The sequence below is a fragment of the Chiloscyllium plagiosum genome, chromosome 7 (assembly GCF_004010195.1).
Source record: "Chiloscyllium plagiosum isolate BGI_BamShark_2017 chromosome 7, ASM401019v2, whole genome shotgun sequence".
Classification (NCBI taxonomy): Eukaryota; Metazoa; Chordata; class Chondrichthyes; order Orectolobiformes; family Hemiscylliidae; genus Chiloscyllium; species Chiloscyllium plagiosum.
The window spans coordinates 67120940-67138594 of record NC_057716.1 but is presented as its reverse complement, the minus strand read 5'-3'; the positions used below and the strand labels follow the sequence as shown (position 1 = coordinate 67138594).

The window sequence follows — 17655 nt, the reverse complement described above, 5'->3', positions numbered from 1 at the left end:
AGAGGGCATAGGTTTAGGATGAGAGGGGAAAGATTTAAAAGAAACCTAAGGGGCAATGTTTTCATGCAGAGGGTGGTATGTGTCTGGAATGAGCTGCCAGAGGATGTGGTGGAGGCTGGTACAATTGCAACATTTAAGAGGCATTTGGATGGGTATATGAATAGGAAGGGTTTGGAGGGATATGGGCTGGGTGCTGGCAGGTGGGACGAGATTGGGTTGGGATATCTGGTCAGCATGGACGGGTTGGACCGAAGGGTCTGTTTCCATGCTGTACATCTCTATGACTCCATGACTCTATTCAGTATCATTATTATCACTGAATCCCACATTTGCAACATCCTGAGCCTTACCATTGACTTGAAACTGAAACAGTCTGGCCATAAAAATATGATAGCAACAAGAACAGGTCAGAAACTAGGAATTCTGAAGCATGTAACCACTTTCTGACTACCCAAAGGTTGTCCACTATTTACCTGGAATGTCCAGGGCATGATACAATGCTCTCCACTTGTCTGGCAGCCCTAGCAACACTCAAAGTACTTAGCAGCATTCAGATCAAGAAGTCTTCCTCTGGCCACATTTTCTAATTCCACAACATCTTTCACTTAGGAATACAGAGGCAACCAGTACGTGTGAACACTAGCACCTTTAATTTTTGATCCAAGCCTGACTTGAAATTATATTACCATTCAAACACTGTCACGGTGTGAAAATCCTGAAACTAACTTACTCATATCACTGTGGGTGCATTTATTTTTGGCACTTGTTGGCTATTTGCACCTTTTAAATTGACAAGAAATTAGCAAAATGATGGTCAACTGAGGGTAAATCAGTAAAAGACTTGATATTGTTCATAATTGTTGTGCTTTCATGTTGTAATTCATCTTGTTAAGGTGCTCAGGCAGTGTTGAACCAAGAAGCTCATTCAGTGGAGAATGACCAATTAATGAGGAAACTTCATGAAGATAAGAATGAAGATCCTATACAATCATCAGCTGTAGTGCTACGAAATCTTCCGAAAAGTTCCACATGCGAAATGCTAAGTCTACTGATTGAAAATTTTACTGGATTAACTCAAGAAGCTGATCATTTCAGTGTGGAAATATTGAATGAAATGAATGTGGCAGTTGTGACATTCAAAACTAACATTGGTAAGAATTAATAATCAGCATTTTTTTGTTTAAGATGATGTGTTAGAGAGTTCGAGGATCCAAGATCAACAAAACTAAAATAGACAAATTTTGATTTGAAGAGTTAGCAATACAACATGATCAGAAGTACTCACTTAGAGTCATGTTTGCATGCCTGATCATTACAAGTTGAACTGAAGCAACTTCAAGTGAAACATAAAGGAATCAATGTTAAAACTGAAAACCAAAGAATTGTATATGCTGGCAATCAGAAATAAAATCAGAAATTGCTAGAAAAGCTCAGCAGGTCTGGGAGCACCTGTGGAGAGAAAGCAGAGTTAAAGTTTCTGATCCAGTGAAGAAGGTGTACTGAAGAAGTGTCACTGGGCCCAAAACATTAACTCTGCTTTCTCTCCTCAGTTGCTGCCAGACTTGCTGAGCTTTTCTAGCAATGTCTCATGTTGGTCATGTTAAAATTGGAACTAGGTTCCATATAGACTTCCACAGCAGAGAAAAGAAAAATGCATTGTTACTGGTAAGTTGCAAAACAGAACATTAAATGTCTAAAATTCTACATTGGTAATTAAATAACTGTTAAGATACAACAAATTTAAAAATATGAAAGATAAACTGTAACATTCCACTGTACTTTCGTAACCTCTGTGGACCCTTTGGAACCTGGGCATGGCTGCCTAGAGTCAGTGCTAAAGGACCTTTGCTCATCTGGCTCCAAGCTCCGTGTTGGGGCCATTGCAAGCACCTGCTTGAATTTTTGAGGGAACACGGGATCCCTTTTTTTTGCTGGCTGCTGCTGCTTCACTGATCCCTTTGCATCAGTGCTTAGTGAGGCTGTTGTTCCTGGCTGGCGACAGAGCATTGGCCTTCCTCTTCCTGGCTGACTGATAGGGTTTGGCTGTGGTTTTATTCCCCTGTCTCCATCTGGGCTGCAGTGTTCCTATAACAGTTCATGGCTGGTGGGGCCAGATGGGGGATCCAGATGGAGTTTGCTGGCTCCCCTGCTTTATTTCACAATTCAGTGAGCTACAGTCTGCTGCAGGAGTGCTATGGTTCTGGTTTCTGCCTGGGAAGTGGAGCTGGTGAGCCCAGTTCTGGCCAAGGGTGGAAGTGGACAGCACATTGTCAGGGAGGATCTGCTGTGTATGAGCTGATCTCTGGGTTGGGGGTGCTGTCAGGTGATAGTGCAGCAAAGAAAGAGTCTGCAAGTCAAATACTGGCAACAGTCTCAAGCACTAAAGTGGGAGAGATCATGCAAAAATAACACAAATCGGGTAAAGTACTACAGTAAACAACAAGTTTTGAGAAGAATTGTAGCTCAGGTTGAGGTTCTGGATGTAAGTTTGCCCGCTGAGCTGGAAGGTTAGTTTTCAGATGTTTTGTCACCATACTAGGTAACATCATCAGTGAGCCTCCAGTGAAGAACTGGTGGTATGGTCCGATTTTTATTTATATGCTTTGGTTTCCTTGGGTTGGTGATATCATTTCCTGTTCTTTTTCTCAGGGGGTGGTAAATAGGATCCAATGCGTTTGTTGATAGAGTTCTGGCTAGAATGCTATGCTTCTAGGAATTCTTGTGTGTGTCTCTATTTGGCTTGTCCTAGGATGGATGTGTTGTCCCAGTTAAAGTAGTGTCCTTCCTCACCTGTATGTAAAGATACTAGTGAGAGTGGGTCATGACTTTTTGAGGCTAGCTGATGTTCATGTATCTTGGTGGCTAGTTTTCTGCCTGTTTGTCCAATATAGTGTTTGCTATAGTTCTTGCAAGGTATTTTGTAAATTACATTAGTTTTCTTTGTTGTCTGTATAGGGTCTTTCAAGTTCATTAGCTGCTGTTTTAGTGTGTTGGTAGTCCACAAACCCACCATGATGCCCAGAGGTCTGAGTAGTCTGGCAATCATTTCGGAGATGCCTTTGATGTAGGGGAGAGTGGCGAGGGTTCCTGGACGCGTTTTTTCTACTTGTTTGGGTTTGTTGCTGAGAAATCAGCGGATTGTGTTACTTGGGTAACTATTCTTTTTGAATACACTGTATAGGTGATTTTCCTCTGCTCTTCGTAGTTCCTGTGTGCTGCAGTGTGTGGTGACTCGTTGAAATAATGTTCTAATGCAGCTCCGTTTGTGGGTGTTGGGATGATTGTTTTTGTAATTCATTATTTAGTCCGCATGTGTTATTTTCCTGTAGACTCTTGTTTGAAGGTCCCCATTGGCTGTTCACTCTACTGTGACATCTAGGAATGGCATTTTGTTGTTGTGTTCCCCCCTTTAGTGAATTTTATGCCAGTAAGGGTATAATTGATGGTCTTGAAGGTTTCCTCTGATTTGTTTCGTTTAGTGCTGACAAATATGTCATTCACGTAGTGGACCCAGAGTTTGGGTTAGATGGTCGGCAGAGCTGTTTGTTGGAGTCTTTGCATTACTGCCTCTGCTAAGAACCCTGATGTCGGAGATCCCATTGGTGTTCTGTTGTTTGTCTGTAGGTTTTGTTGTTGAAGGTGAAGTAAACAACATTAAAACGAGTCTGATGTTCAACAACATTTCAGCTCTGAACCACTTAAAGCAAAACAGTGCCAAGTGGGCAAAGTTAAATGTGGAGTCACTATATAAATAATGTTGCAAATGTACAAATCATCCCTTAAAGGGGAAGTTTGTTTTAGTGAGAGTGAGTCGTAGAGATATACAGCACAGCAAAAGACCCTTCAGTCCAACTTGTCCATGCCAACCAGATATCCTAACCTAATCTAGTCCCATTTGCCAGTACTTTGCCCATATCCCTCTAAACCCTTCCTGTTTATATACACATACAGATGCCTTTTCAATGTTGTAATTGTGCCAGCCTCCATCACTTCCTCTGGCACCTCTTTCCATGCACCCACCACCCTCTGTGTGAAAATGTTGCCCTTAGGTCCCTTTAAAATTTTACCCACTCTAAACTTATGCCCCCTAGTTCTGGACTTCCCCCACCCCAGGGAAAAATTCCTTGTCCATTTATCCTATCCAGTTGCTGGGGAAAGAGTGACCAAGCTGTAAGAAAAGTCATGCTGACAAAAGAACAAAGACAGCTTGTGCCAAACATCTCTTATTTCCCACTGAAAGATTTGGTGGAGGAAATGGACATGAGAAGCAATGTCCTGTCACAGTGGGGCAGAACTATCATTCTGAAGGCAGTGGAGCCAGGTAACATATATGGTCAATAATATATGGTCAATATTAGCAGCCTTGCCTCAAAGATCTAAAGGTAATATTAAACAAAGTTCAGTAACTTCACAAGATTAGTAGTACAGCTTCAAATATCACATCCTCTGAATGGAACTACTAGTCTTACACGCTGCTCAATATACCATCCACCCTGTCACTCACCTACAAACAATCTCTATCAATCGTGACTCTGACCTCACAATAATGGACTTCACCTCACCCCCATACACTTTGAATTGCTGCAACCCTCACAATATGGTAGTTTGACAATGTTGCGATTTGTTGAGAAAAATCTGGCTTCAATTCAGTGACAGTTGAGTTAGGACAGTGGCTAGATTCCCAAATATTCCTTTGATCTTCAGTCTTTGATTCAGTGTGACAATGCTGAAAATGTGTTGCTGGAAAAGCGCAGCAGGTCAGGCAGCATCCAAGGAGCAGGAGAATCCCCCTTCAGTGTGACAATGTCAATATTGCAGGGTTGGGCTACAATTACAATGGCATGATTACATTACAGCATGGATATTCTGATTAAAGAATCAAATGTGTTATGTTGAGCATGTTTGTAAGCAGTAAAAACAAATTTTAGTGCCAAGTTGACAGAGAGCTAGAGATGTGAAGAAATATATGTGAAGAAATATCTCAAAAGATAGAATTAGGGGAAAATGGATACAATCACGTATAACTAGTGTAACAGAAAATACTATACTTTCTGCTACCATGACTTCTCTTTGATGTGCATGGAATTCACAAAAATTGGCATTTGCTTATAAAAATGCCCATCATCCTCTTTTCCTAAATTGCTTTCCTAATAATCAAAGGTGTTATGAGTATTAAGCAATCCTTTCAATTTGTACCTTCTATTTATTAAGAATCCTCAGATATATTTCCAGAAAATGTATCATGTCTTTTTTTTGTTTTAATTTACTTTTAGACACAAATGACTTCATTGAAAAGTGCTCCAGAAAAGTATTGAGTAACAGCCAACAGATTATGGCACAGCAGCTGGAGATAACAACAAGTGTGAGAGTGGAGAATCTACCTTCCAATGTCAGTGACCAATTCTTAAAACTGTACTTTGAAAATCCGAGAAATGGAAGCGGAGATGTGACTGCCATTGAAATGGCACCTGAGGACAATGTAGCAATTGTTTCTTTTGAAAGTTCTAATGGTAATATTTGCATATTGGAAAATGTAGACCATTTAAAGTAAAGAAGCTGATTTAATGGCCACAGGTGATGTTAACCCCTCTTTGGTCATTTCCAGGCACCCTGAATGACCAAAAGCATTGGTTGACATGAGGGTTTGTGGTTCACAGTTGGCCATTAAGCTCATCAAATCTGCACTGGCATTCAGTAAGATCATCATTGATCTGATAATCCTCAGCCCCACTTTTATGCCATTCCCCATAACCTCTAACTGATTAAAATGTTATCTCTCTTAACTTTGAATGTACTTAATGACCCAGCCCCTGCAGCTCTCTGAGGTAAAGAATTCTGCAGATTCATTACCCACTAACAGACTAAAGTCCTCCTCATCTCAGTTTTAAATGGGTGACCCTTTATTCTTGAATAATATCCTCTGATTCTAGACTCTCCCACATGGGGAAACAACCTTTCCGCATCTACCCTGCAAAGTTCTCTATGAATCTTGAATGTTTTAATAAGGTCGCTTTTCATTCTTGTAAACTTCATTGAGTACATGATCAATCTCCTCATAAAACAGTCTCTCCATACCCAGGATCACCCTAATGTACCTTCTCTGGTCTGTCTCCAAAGCCAGTGTAACTTTCCTTAGATAAGGGTCCCAAACTGTCCACAGGACCTTGCAGTGCAGATGTCCTACTATCAATTGATGACTAATACAGTGACTGGCAACATTTTATACCAGTGGTACCATTGGAAACAACACCCCCTTCCAAATGCCTATTTTCGAGTGATAGAAGAGGATATGAATTATCGTTCATTATTCATGGGATGTGAGTGCAGCTGTCTGGTCCTGCACTCATTGCCCTCTCTAGTTTTCTTTGTGAAGATGGTGGTGAGCTGTCTCCTTGAACAGCCACAGTTCATTTGATGTAGGTACACCCACAATGCCAGTGTGAAGGAAGTTCCAGGATTTCGACTAGTGACTCTGAAGGGACAGCATATTTCCAAGTCAGAATTGTGAGTGGCTTGGAGGGGATCTTGCAGGTTGTGGTATTTCCATGTACCTGCTACCCTTGTCCTTCTACATGGAAGTGGTCATGTGTCTTGAAAGTGTTGTCTAATGAACCTTAGTGAAAGTCTGCATCTTACTGCTACTATGGAGTGTTGATGAGGGAGGGTGTGAATTTTATGGATGTGGTGCTCACCTAGCAGGTTGCTTTGTCCTGGATGTTGTCAAGCTAATTGAGTTTAATTCTGCTCATTGTTCCAAGAAGATGTTTTGTGAACATAACTTTGTTTGTCTCATTTATAGTTCTGGATACCATCTTGGCTAAAACACACATTATTGAGGAAACTCCAGTCTATGTCTATCCCTACTTCAAGAGTTTGGGTTCAGCTTTATATGGCAACAAAGGACCAGTTGTGAAAATGCCTGATCCCTTCACCATCAAGATTAATCCCTACGTCTTACAGTTTCTTAAGAAAGACAGAAGGCGAATTGCAGAAATCAAAGACAAAATGTCAGTGCATCATTGTAACATTGACACAGACTTGTCAGATTCTATCAAGATATCTCCAACGTTTTCAGGACAAGAAAATTCATTCAAAAAACTTGTTAAGAAGTGGAATCAAGTGGCTTCAGATAATTTAACTGATATCCTGTCAAAATACAAAGCCGTTGAAAATAATGTGAGGCGACATATCTGGGAAACAATTCAGAGAGATCTTGACCAGTATTTGAACCAAGATATTGTTGTCATACCAGCTATTTCAAATGGACAAGTAATAGTCGCTGGAGAATCTGACAGTGTAGATACTTTTCAACAATTATTCCAATCAGTTGTGTGTAAAGCCATTGATGAATTGGAAAGAAAGAAACAGAGTTTGACTGAGAAAGTGAACTGTGATCCTGCTGAATATAATTTATTATTGAGCACTGGTCTTGAAAAGCGTATTTCCACAACATTCCCAAACATTAAAATGGAATGGAATGCATCTGCAGGTCATATTACATTATATGGTTTGCCTAAAGATGTTTATGCTGCCAAAAGTGACATTTTAGAAGAACGTGTTCAAGTAAAAAGAAAACAAGTTGATATGAACCCTCACCTTATTGATTTTCTACAAAAATTAGATTCCACTGAAATGTCCTGCTGCTTGTTCATATCAAATGGAATCAATGCTGTGTATGACATTAAAGATAACAACATGCTACTGATAGGAAGTAAGGATTGTTTTTTACGTGCAGCAGAGGAACAGATCAGAAAACATTTGAATTTCAAATATATTGAGGTAGAAGATTCAGGAGTCATTAAAATGCATGAGTGGGCACAACTGAAAAGAAAATTGTGCATGAAGCTAAATTCTCCCATGATACAGGTTGAAATCAAGGATATGCCACTAGATGACCATGTGCAGGTCATTATCTTTGGCTATTCTGGGCCTGTCATGGATGTTTTTGAAATGCTTTCAGATTTTGTCAAGAAAAACACAATCATTCAAAAAGAAGTTTCCTTGAAATCTGCTGGAATCCTGCAGTTTTTGATGGATATTAAGAAACTTGATTTTCTCCACCCAGCAGCAAAGGACCTGAAAATTGAAGTTAATATTGTGAAAAATAGTTCAAGTGTTTTACTATCTGGTCCCCAAGTGTATGTCCTTAAAATAGAGAATGATCTTTTAAGTGAAGCTGCCAAGGTAATTAGTTCTGTCTTTGAAATTACTAAACCGGGAACAAAGAAGGTTTTCAAAGGAAAAGAAGATATGTATGTTTCTACAGTGATGCATAAATTTGGTTGCATTCTAAAGATGGTTGAGCCTGGAGTCTTTGGAGACAATGCTAAATTGGGCAAAGCTCACTATAAAGTGCAGTTACCTGGTGGGCCTTTAGTAATTGTTTATAAAGGAGACCTCTGCAAGACTGAAGTTGATGTGGTTGTCAATGCAGCAAATGAAGAACTGCAGCACATTGGAGGCCTTGCAGCAGCTCTACTAAAAGCAGCTGGCCCAATATTGCAAACTGATTCCAACCGGATTGTTAACAGTCAAGGATCCCTTGCACCTGGAGGTGCAGTTATTACTGGTGCTGGTAAACTACCATGTTCCAGAGTAATTCATGCAGTTGGTCCAAGATGGATGGCAACTGATGCAGACAAAGCTAAGAAAGACTTAAGGAAGGCCATAATTCAAAGTCTGCATCTTACAGAAAGCCACAATTTGAAGACTATAGCAATTCCTGCTATTAGTTCAGGAATATTTGGATTTCCATTGAATTTATGTGCAGAAGTCATTGTCAGATCAATAAGAGAGCACTATCTTAATTCACGGGGTGGCAGTTCAATAAAAGAAATCCATTTAGTAAATCTTGATGAACAAACAGTTCAAGCCGTTTCAGTTGCAGTTCAGAAAATCTTGGGTGAATTTGCACTTATTGGACCTACTCCCACACCTCCAAAAACGCCTTACAGTGGCAGCAAGATAAGCAACAGAAGCATGAATTGTGTGCATGAAGCCCAGACAAAGGAAGGTCTAAATGTTTTTATTCTCAAAGGCGGAATCCAAGATGTAGCTGTAAGTCTTCATTATAATTCATTTTGTTGAGATTGTTATGAAACATGGAACAGAACAGCACAGAAAGAGGCCCTTCAGACCACCATGATGGTGTTCTAAACTAATCCTACCTACTTGTCCATATCCAACTATTCTCTGGCTTTTCATGTGCCTGTCTAAATACCTCTTAAACCTGCCTATCATATCTGCTTCTACCACCTCTCCCAGCAGCACATTCCAAGCACCTGCTACCCTCTGTGTAAAAAAACTTCCCTCACACATCTCCTAATAACTGTCCCCCCTCACCTACTTTTGCCCCCTAATATTTGACAGGTCCATTTGATTATCCACCCAATCCATACCTCTGATAATTCTATCAGGTTGCCCCTCAGCCTCCAACCTCTAGTGAAAAATTTTTAAGTTTATCCAATCTCACCTTGTAGCTAATACATTGCAGTGCAGGCAGCATCCTTGTATATCTCTTCTGCATCCTCCCCAGAACCTCCATATTATCCCTATTATGTGGTGACCAGAAATACACACTAATACCCCAAATGTGGCCAAAGTAAAATTTTATACAGATGCAACATGACTTGCAAATTTTTATTTTCAGTGCCCTGACTGATGAAGGCAAGCATGTAGTATGCCTCCTTTGCCACCTTATCCTCTTGTGTTACCACTTTCAGGAAGCTATGGACTTGCATCCAAGATCTTCTCTGTGTACAGTTCTGGTCACCACACTACTAGAAGGATGTGGATATTTTGGAGAGGGTTTACCAGGATGTTGAGTGATTTGGGGGATTTTAGCGATGAATAAAGTTTGGATAAACTAGGTTTGTTTACACTGGAATGCAGGAGGTTGAAGGGTGACCTAATAGAAGTTTATAAGATTGTGAATGTCATGGATAGAGTGGCAAGTATGAGTTTTCGTATGAAAGAGCAAAATGTGTCAGTACAGGCTTGGAGGGCCAAAGGACTTGTTCCTGAGCTGTATTATTCTTTGTTATGTATATCAATGCAGGTCTTAACATTAACTGCATACTTTCTTTTGCAGTTGACCTCTCAAAATGCATCACATCACATTTGTCCTGAGTAAACTACATTTACCATTTCTATACCAACTTTTCAGCTGGTCTATATCCTGCTACATCCTTTGACAAGTTTCCTCACTATCTGCAACTCCACCAATTTTCATGTCATCTACAAGCTTACTAAACAGACCACCGACATTTTCATCTAAATCATTTATATATATATTACAAACAACAGAGGTCTCAACACTGAGCCTTGCAGAACAGCACTAGTCATAGACCTCCAGTTGGAAAAGCACTCCTCCACAACTACCCTCTGTCATCTATGGCCAAGCCAATTTGTGTTCAACTTGCCAACATATCATGAATTCTGTGCAATTTCATCTTCTAGACCAGCCTACCATGCAGGACTTTGACAAATGCTTTAGTAAATCCACGTGGACAACATCCACTACCTTACCGCTATCAATGTTTTGTCACTTCCTCAAAAACCAGAATCAAGTTTGTGAGATAAGATCTCTTTTGCAGAAAGCCATGTTGACTATCTCTAGTAAGTCCATTCTTTTCCAAATATGAGTAAATCCTGTTCCAAAGAATCTTCTTCAGTAATTTTCCTGTCACTGATATAAGGCTCAAGGGCTTATAATTTCCTGTACTATCTTTATTATCCTTCTTGAATAAAGGAACAACGTTGGCTATTCTCAAGTCTTCTGGGCCCTCACCTGTGGCTAATGAAGATACAAAGATCTCTGTCAAAGCCTCAGCAGTTTCCACCTTCAGGATCATCTGATTGATCCAAGATCTTCTCTGCGCAGAGTTCTGGTCACCACACTACCAGAAGGATGTGGATATTTTGGAGAGGGTTTACCAGGATGTTGAGTGATTTGGAGGATTTTAGCTATGAATAAAGTTTGGATAAACTGGGTTTGTTTTCACTGGAATGCAGGAGGTTGAAGGGTGACCTAATAGAAGTTTATAAGATTGTGAATGTCATGGATAGAGTGTTAAGTATGAGGTTTTTTTCCCCAAGGTGGAGAGGTCAATTACTAGGGGACACCGGTTCAAGGTGCGAGGGGGAAGCTTAAAAGAAATATGCAAGGCATGTTTTTCAAAGTGTGCCTGGATTACGTTATGGTCCCATCAGGCACTGGGGTCTTATATAGCTTCATTTTTTTCAAGACACCCAACACCACCACCTCCTTAATATCAACATGCCTTCAGTATCAACAAATCCCTCTGTAAACTTACCATCATCCGTGTCTTTCTTCCAAATGAATACCGATTTGAGGAACTCATTTAGGACCTCACTCACTTACTTTGTTTTCATACATAACTTCACTCCTTCGTTTTTAAGTGAACCTACCCTTTCCCGAGTTACCTTCTTGCTCCTAATATACATATAAAATGCTTTGGGACTTTGCTTAATCCTACTTGTCCTCCTAATTCCTTTTTGTAAATTATTTTCTGTTTTTTGACACTGGTAACGCAGTGAATATTGTCTACGTGGATTTACTAAAGCATTTGTCAAGGCTCTGCATGGTAGGCAGAAGATGAAATTGCACAGAACTCATGACAAGTTGGCAAAGGTCTTGTTTCCTAAACCTTACATACACTTCCGTTTTCTTATTAACTAAACTTACAACTTTTCTCAAGGCTTCCGACTCTTACCATCCTTATCTTACGTCCTTACATGAACATGTTTGTCCTCAACTCTGGTCGACTAGCTTTTAAAAGATTCCCACATGTCATGGACTTATCTTCAAACAGCTGCATCATTCCAATATTTTCAGTTCCTGCCTAATACTGATGTAATCAGCCTTCCTCCAATTTAGAGCTTTCAGCTGAGGACCAGTCTTATCCTTTTACATAACGACCTTAAAACCTACGGCATCATGAACTCTATTCCAAAAATACTCCCCCACTGAAAGCGTGATTACCTGGCCATGCTTATTCTCCTAACCAAGGTCAAATATGGCCCTAGTTGGGCTACCTACATATTGGTTTAAAAATCCTAGATACAACTAACAAATTATGCCCCATCGAAGCCCTTGGCACTAAGGGAGTCCCAGTGACTATTAGGGAAATTAAAATCACTCACTATTACAAACCTGTTGTTTTGACATCTGATTACATACCTGTTCTGCTAATTCCAACTGGCACTTGGAAGGTCTGTGGTATAATCCCATCGTGAAGATTGCACCATTGTTATTTCCTAAATCCTCGCTGGGTGAGTCCTCTCTTAATGCAGCTGTGACATTTTCCTTAATCAGTAATGCAATCCGCACATCCCTCTTACATTCCTCTGTATCATTTCTGGAACATCTAAACCCTGGAACATTGAGTTGCCAACCTTGGCCATCTCTCAACCAAGTTTCTGTCACAGATATAACATTATAATCCTATGTACGAGTTCAGGTTCTAAGCTAATTTGCTTTATCTGTTATGCTCATTCCAAATATCTTCTTTTACCATTATTCTAATCATTTGCTTTCTATTTCCAGACTGACGTCATTGTAAATGTAATTGGAATGGATTTTGATCTTAGCAGTGGTGCAGTTTCCCAAGCACTGTTAAAGAAAGCTGGTCCGAAACTCCAACAGTTACTGTTACATGAAAAGATGAGTAAAAAGCATGCTGTAGGAAAAATTATCGAAACAAAAGGATGTAATCTTAACTGTACTGAAGTCTTTCATGTTATTGCTCCTGGTTGGGATCAAGGGAAGGGAGATGCATGCAAGGTAATATATATTTTAATGACAGTTTCAATACAATAACATATGTTTATGAAGTATTACACTATTGAATAAAACACTTCATGTGAAATTACTTTGCAGTTGTTAAAAAATATAATCAAAGACTGTCTAAAGAATATAGAAGCATTACAGCTGTCTTCCATCGCATTCCCAGCAATTGGAACAGGAAAATTGTGTTTTCCAAAGGATTTTGTTGCAAGCTTGATGATTGAAATTGTTGTCAAGTTCAGTAGTAAGAGAAATATAAAACACCTTCAGAACGTTTATTTTGTGATACATCCTGATGATGATTCTACTTTACAGGTATGAATTTATTATAATGAACTTCATTTTCAAATCTCTTGTTTCAAATCTAGTGAAGCCAAATTTTGTAAAAATGGGTGACTAGTTTATATGTTGATTCGGATAACAAAATATATTGAAATGAAATATGAAGAAATAATCTTGTACCTTTTACTGAAACATTTTAGCTTAACCAGTTTGATTAGATAGTTGAATAGCTGTGCTTATATTTTTGTTTTAGTACAGTTACTGTACATGTGCTAACAGCATTGTTGTAAGTGGGGTTGCTGAATCTGTTCTTGAATACACTCTGTTTTGCTCAATGGGTCTCTCAATCCTCTCATTCCCTCTCAATCACAGCCTCTCCCAATCTTCACATTCCAGACCATTTGGGATCTCACTGAATCTTTTCACTCACTGGCTGTCCCTAATCCTCCCTCTCTCTCCCACTTGCTGCCTCTGCTAATCCCCACATTACTTTTTCTCCCTGAGTCTTCCAGCCTCTTTTACTCACTTCCATTAGCTGCCTCTCCTTTACACCTTGCTCCCCTCTGCTTGCCTTTTCTTCCAACCGTCTCTTTCACTGCCACTCACAGCTTCTCCTGACCCTGTGCTTCCTGCTTGTCAACTCATCCGAAGTCCCAAGGTCTTCCTACTGACCAACGCTCCTGAACCTTTGACTGCCTCACTATCCTGCTGAGCATTTCCTCTCCAAAGCACTTTGCTGATTTCTGCATATCATCTCACTCACAGCTTCTCTAACCACAGAAGGGCAGAAACTGTGTTTAAAATACAAGGGAGAAAGTGAGAACTGCAGATGCTGGAGATCAGAGTTGAAAAGTGTGGTGATGGAAAAACACAGCAGGTCAGGCACTATCTGAGGAGCAGGAGTATCGACATTTCAGGCATAAGCCCTTCATCAGAGATGTCCTGGAGCTGAGATGACTGACCTCCAACAACTGTGACCAATTCCTGATAAAGGGCGAATGCTCAAAACATTGACTGTCCTGCTCCTCGGATGCTGCCTGACCTGCTGTGCTTTCCCAGCACCACACTTTTCAACTCAAGTTACATGGGAGCAACTGGTGAATCCTGCAAAAATTCCCAAATTTCCCTGGAAAAATTGACTCTCAGGGCTAACCAACTGAAGAAATGTTGCTTCCATAAGTTCAGTGGAAGGAAATGGTGAAGAGTTGGTTCTCCAATCATAGGCCGGTTGTCTTCCAGGCTTGCTGCCAATAGGGTTGTGAGGATACAGATCAACGTGATATCAAGAAATGTTTGAAGGCACTGGATACTGCAAAGGCTACAGGCCCTGACAATATTCAGGCAATATTACTGAAGATTTGTGCTCCAGAACTTCCTGTTTCCCAAGCCAACCTGTTCCAATGCAGTTACAACACTAACACTAAGCGACAGTGTGGAAAATTGCCCCAGTATGTCCTGTACATAAAAAGCAGGACAAATCCAACCTGGCTAATTACCATCCCATCAGTTTACTGTCAATCATCAGTAAAGTGATGGAAGGTGTCAGCAACAGTGCTATAAAGCAGCACCTGCTGAGCAATAACCTGATCAGTGATACCCAGTTTGGGTTCTGCCAGGGCCACTTAGTTCCTGACCTCATTACAACCTTTGTTCAAACATTGCCAAAAGAGCTGAATTCCAGACATGAGGTGAGCATGACAGTCCTTGACATTAAGACTGCTTTCGACCAAACATGGCATTAAGGAGCCTTAGCAAAATGAGAATCAATGGGGCAAACTCTTCAGTGGTTAGAGTGATAGCTGACACAAAGGAAAATGGCAATGATTGTTGGAGGTCAGTCATTTCATCTCCAGGACATCTCTGCAGGAATTTCTCTGGGTAGTGCCCCAGGCTCAACCATCTTCAGCTTCTTCATCAGTCACCTTCCCTCTATCATAAAGGTCAGAAGTCAGGATGATCGCCAATGATTGCACAATGTTCAGCACCATTCACGACTCCTCAGGCTCTGAAGTGGTCTGTGTCTAAATGCAACAAGATCTGGATAATATCCAGGCTTGGGCTGACAACTGGCAACTGATATTCGCTCCACGCAAATGCCAGACATCACCAATAAGAGGCAGTCTAACCACTGCCCCTTGACATTCAAGGTGTTATCATCACTGAATCCCCTACTATCAACATCCTGGGGATTACCATTGATCAGAAACTCACCTGGTTTTGCCACATAAACGCAGTGGCTACAAGAGCAGATCGGAGGCTAGGAATACTGTGGCAAGTAACTCACCTCCTGATTTCTCAAAGCATGTCCACCATCTACAAGGCACAAGTCAAGAGTGTGATGGAATACTCCACACTTGCCTGAATGAGTGCAATCCCAACACTCAAGACGCTTGACATCATCCAAGGCAAAGCAGCCTGCTTGATTGGCACTATATCCACAAGCATCCACTCCCTCCACCATCGACACTCAGTAACAGCTGTGTGTACTGTTTATAAGATGCACTGCAGAAATTCCTCAGACAGCATCTTCCAAACCCACGACCGCTTCCATCTAAAAGGACAAGGGCAGCAGATATATGGGAACACCACCACCTTCAATTTCACCTGTAAGCCACTCACCATCCTGACTTGGAAATATACTGCTGTTCCTTCACTGTTGCAAGATAAAAATCCTAGAATTCCCTCCCTAATGTGGGTCAACCCAGAGCAGGTGGACAGCAGCGATTCAAGAAGGCAGCTCACACCAACTTCTCAAGGGCAACTAGGGACAGGCAATAAACACTGCCCAGCAAGTGACGTCCACATCGCAGGAAATAATTAAAAATAAATAGGCTAGAGAGTTGGACAGAGAAATGGCAGATGGAATTGAACTGGGCAGATGTGAGGCGATGTGTTTTGGGAGATCAAATGCAGGAGGGAAGTACACAGTAAATGGCAGAACCATTAGGAGCATCAACATACAAAGCGATCTAGGTGTACAGATCCACAGATCCCTAAAAGTGGCAACACGAATGGATAAGGTGCTCAAAAATGCATCTAACATGCTTGCCTTAATAATTCGGGGCATAGAGCATAAAAATGATCAAGTTGTATTGCAGCTGTATAGAACTTTAGTTAAGCCATATTTAGAATATTGTGCATAGTCCTGGTTGCCACATTACCAGAAGGATGTGGAGAGGGTACAGAAATGGTTTACCAGGATGTTGTCTGGTTTGGAGCATCTGAGCTTTGAGCAGAGGCTTGGACACTCTTTGGACACTAAACAATAGCAACATTTAAGATGTATCTTGACAGATGTATGATTAGACAGGGAATAGAAGAGTACTGACGATGTAGAGGCAAAAGGTTTTTAGTTTAGAAAAGCATCATGTGTTGGTATAGTTTAAATAGCTTGAAGGACCTGTTGCTGTGCTATACTGTTCTTTTTTCGAAGTGAGTAAGTAAGCAGTGCTGTTGAGGAGTTTCAGAGAGAATGGAGAGGAGATAAGTTCAAAAGATAGGAGCAGAATTAGGCTATTTTCCCCAAGGAGCCTGAGCATACCCTGGCTGATATGCTCCTCATCTCTATTTTCCTGGCTTCTCTCCATATCCCTTCAACCCATTAACAGTTAAAAATCTGCCTAATTCCTCCTTAAATTTACTCACTGTCCCAGCATCCACTGCACTTTGGGATAGCTAATTCCACAGAATAACAACCCTTGGGAAAGGTAATTTCTCCTCAACTCCGTGAAGACACTGGCAGGAGTCTGATGACTTAGGTCCAGGATCTGGAAGGTTATGAGCAGTGGGAGGTTTGTGTGGAAGTCCAAGAGGTCAAAGGTTGGATCTGTCCATGTGCCCACCTCCATTTTGCTGTGGCTGGGAGGAGTAGCCACAGCTGGGAACAGCCTTTTTGAGGTCTGAGATTTGCGGAGATGAATGAGGCTGCAAGAGTACTGTAGCGAAGAATGCACGGAGGCTTGGAGAAAATGAGAATGGGCTTGGGGGAGACAGAGTCCACAGGGACTAGGAGGAACAACAAGACTGCACTAGGATTGTGAGAGATAGTGAGTCATCAAAAAGGATTGATGAGAGACAGGGAGACTACAAGGAATCTGGTGGGATATATAAGGAGACAGTAGGGGACTGAAAGGGTGTGAGGAAGCTTTGTGAGGACCACAAAGAGGAATAATGGAAGAGAAGGAGATCTCAAGGGGATTTGGAGAGAGAAGGCTTCAGAGCAGATAACAGCTAGGCTACAAAGGAGGATAAGAGAGAAAGAGGCTTCAGGGAAGAGTGAAGAATTTCAAGCCTGTTAACAAAGACCAAGGCAAAGGCATTGGTTAAAGTCATTCAATTGCCATTGGATGTAGGCGTAGTGCCAGGGACCTGGAGGGTCACCTAATGTTGTGCCAAAATACAAGAAGAGGGGAAGAGGGATAAACCAGGAAACTAGAGGCCAAACAGGTTAACATTTGGAATGGGCATGTTCTTGGAAAGCATTACTATGGCTAAAACAAATAAAGTTATCTCCAGGGGAGAAGGCAATTGTTGAGCACTCCAATCCTGGACTAAATCAAAGACAA

At 41.0% G+C, this 17655-nt stretch overlaps 1 protein-coding gene across 1 annotated transcript in view; it reads left to right on the top strand.

The window, feature by feature from the left end:
* LOC122551674 (protein mono-ADP-ribosyltransferase PARP14-like) overlaps positions 1-17655 on the top strand; it is a 73586-nt gene that overhangs the window by 21717 nt on the left and 34214 nt on the right. Inside the window, exons 4-8 of the mRNA XM_043693978.1 lie at positions 894-1151; positions 5274-5510; positions 6800-9057; positions 12569-12805; positions 12902-13123. Of these exons, the coding sequence (XP_043549913.1) occupies positions 894-1151; positions 5274-5510; positions 6800-9057; positions 12569-12805; positions 12902-13123 (3212 nt within the window). The remainder of the gene's footprint in view (positions 1-893; positions 1152-5273; positions 5511-6799; positions 9058-12568; positions 12806-12901; positions 13124-17655) is intronic.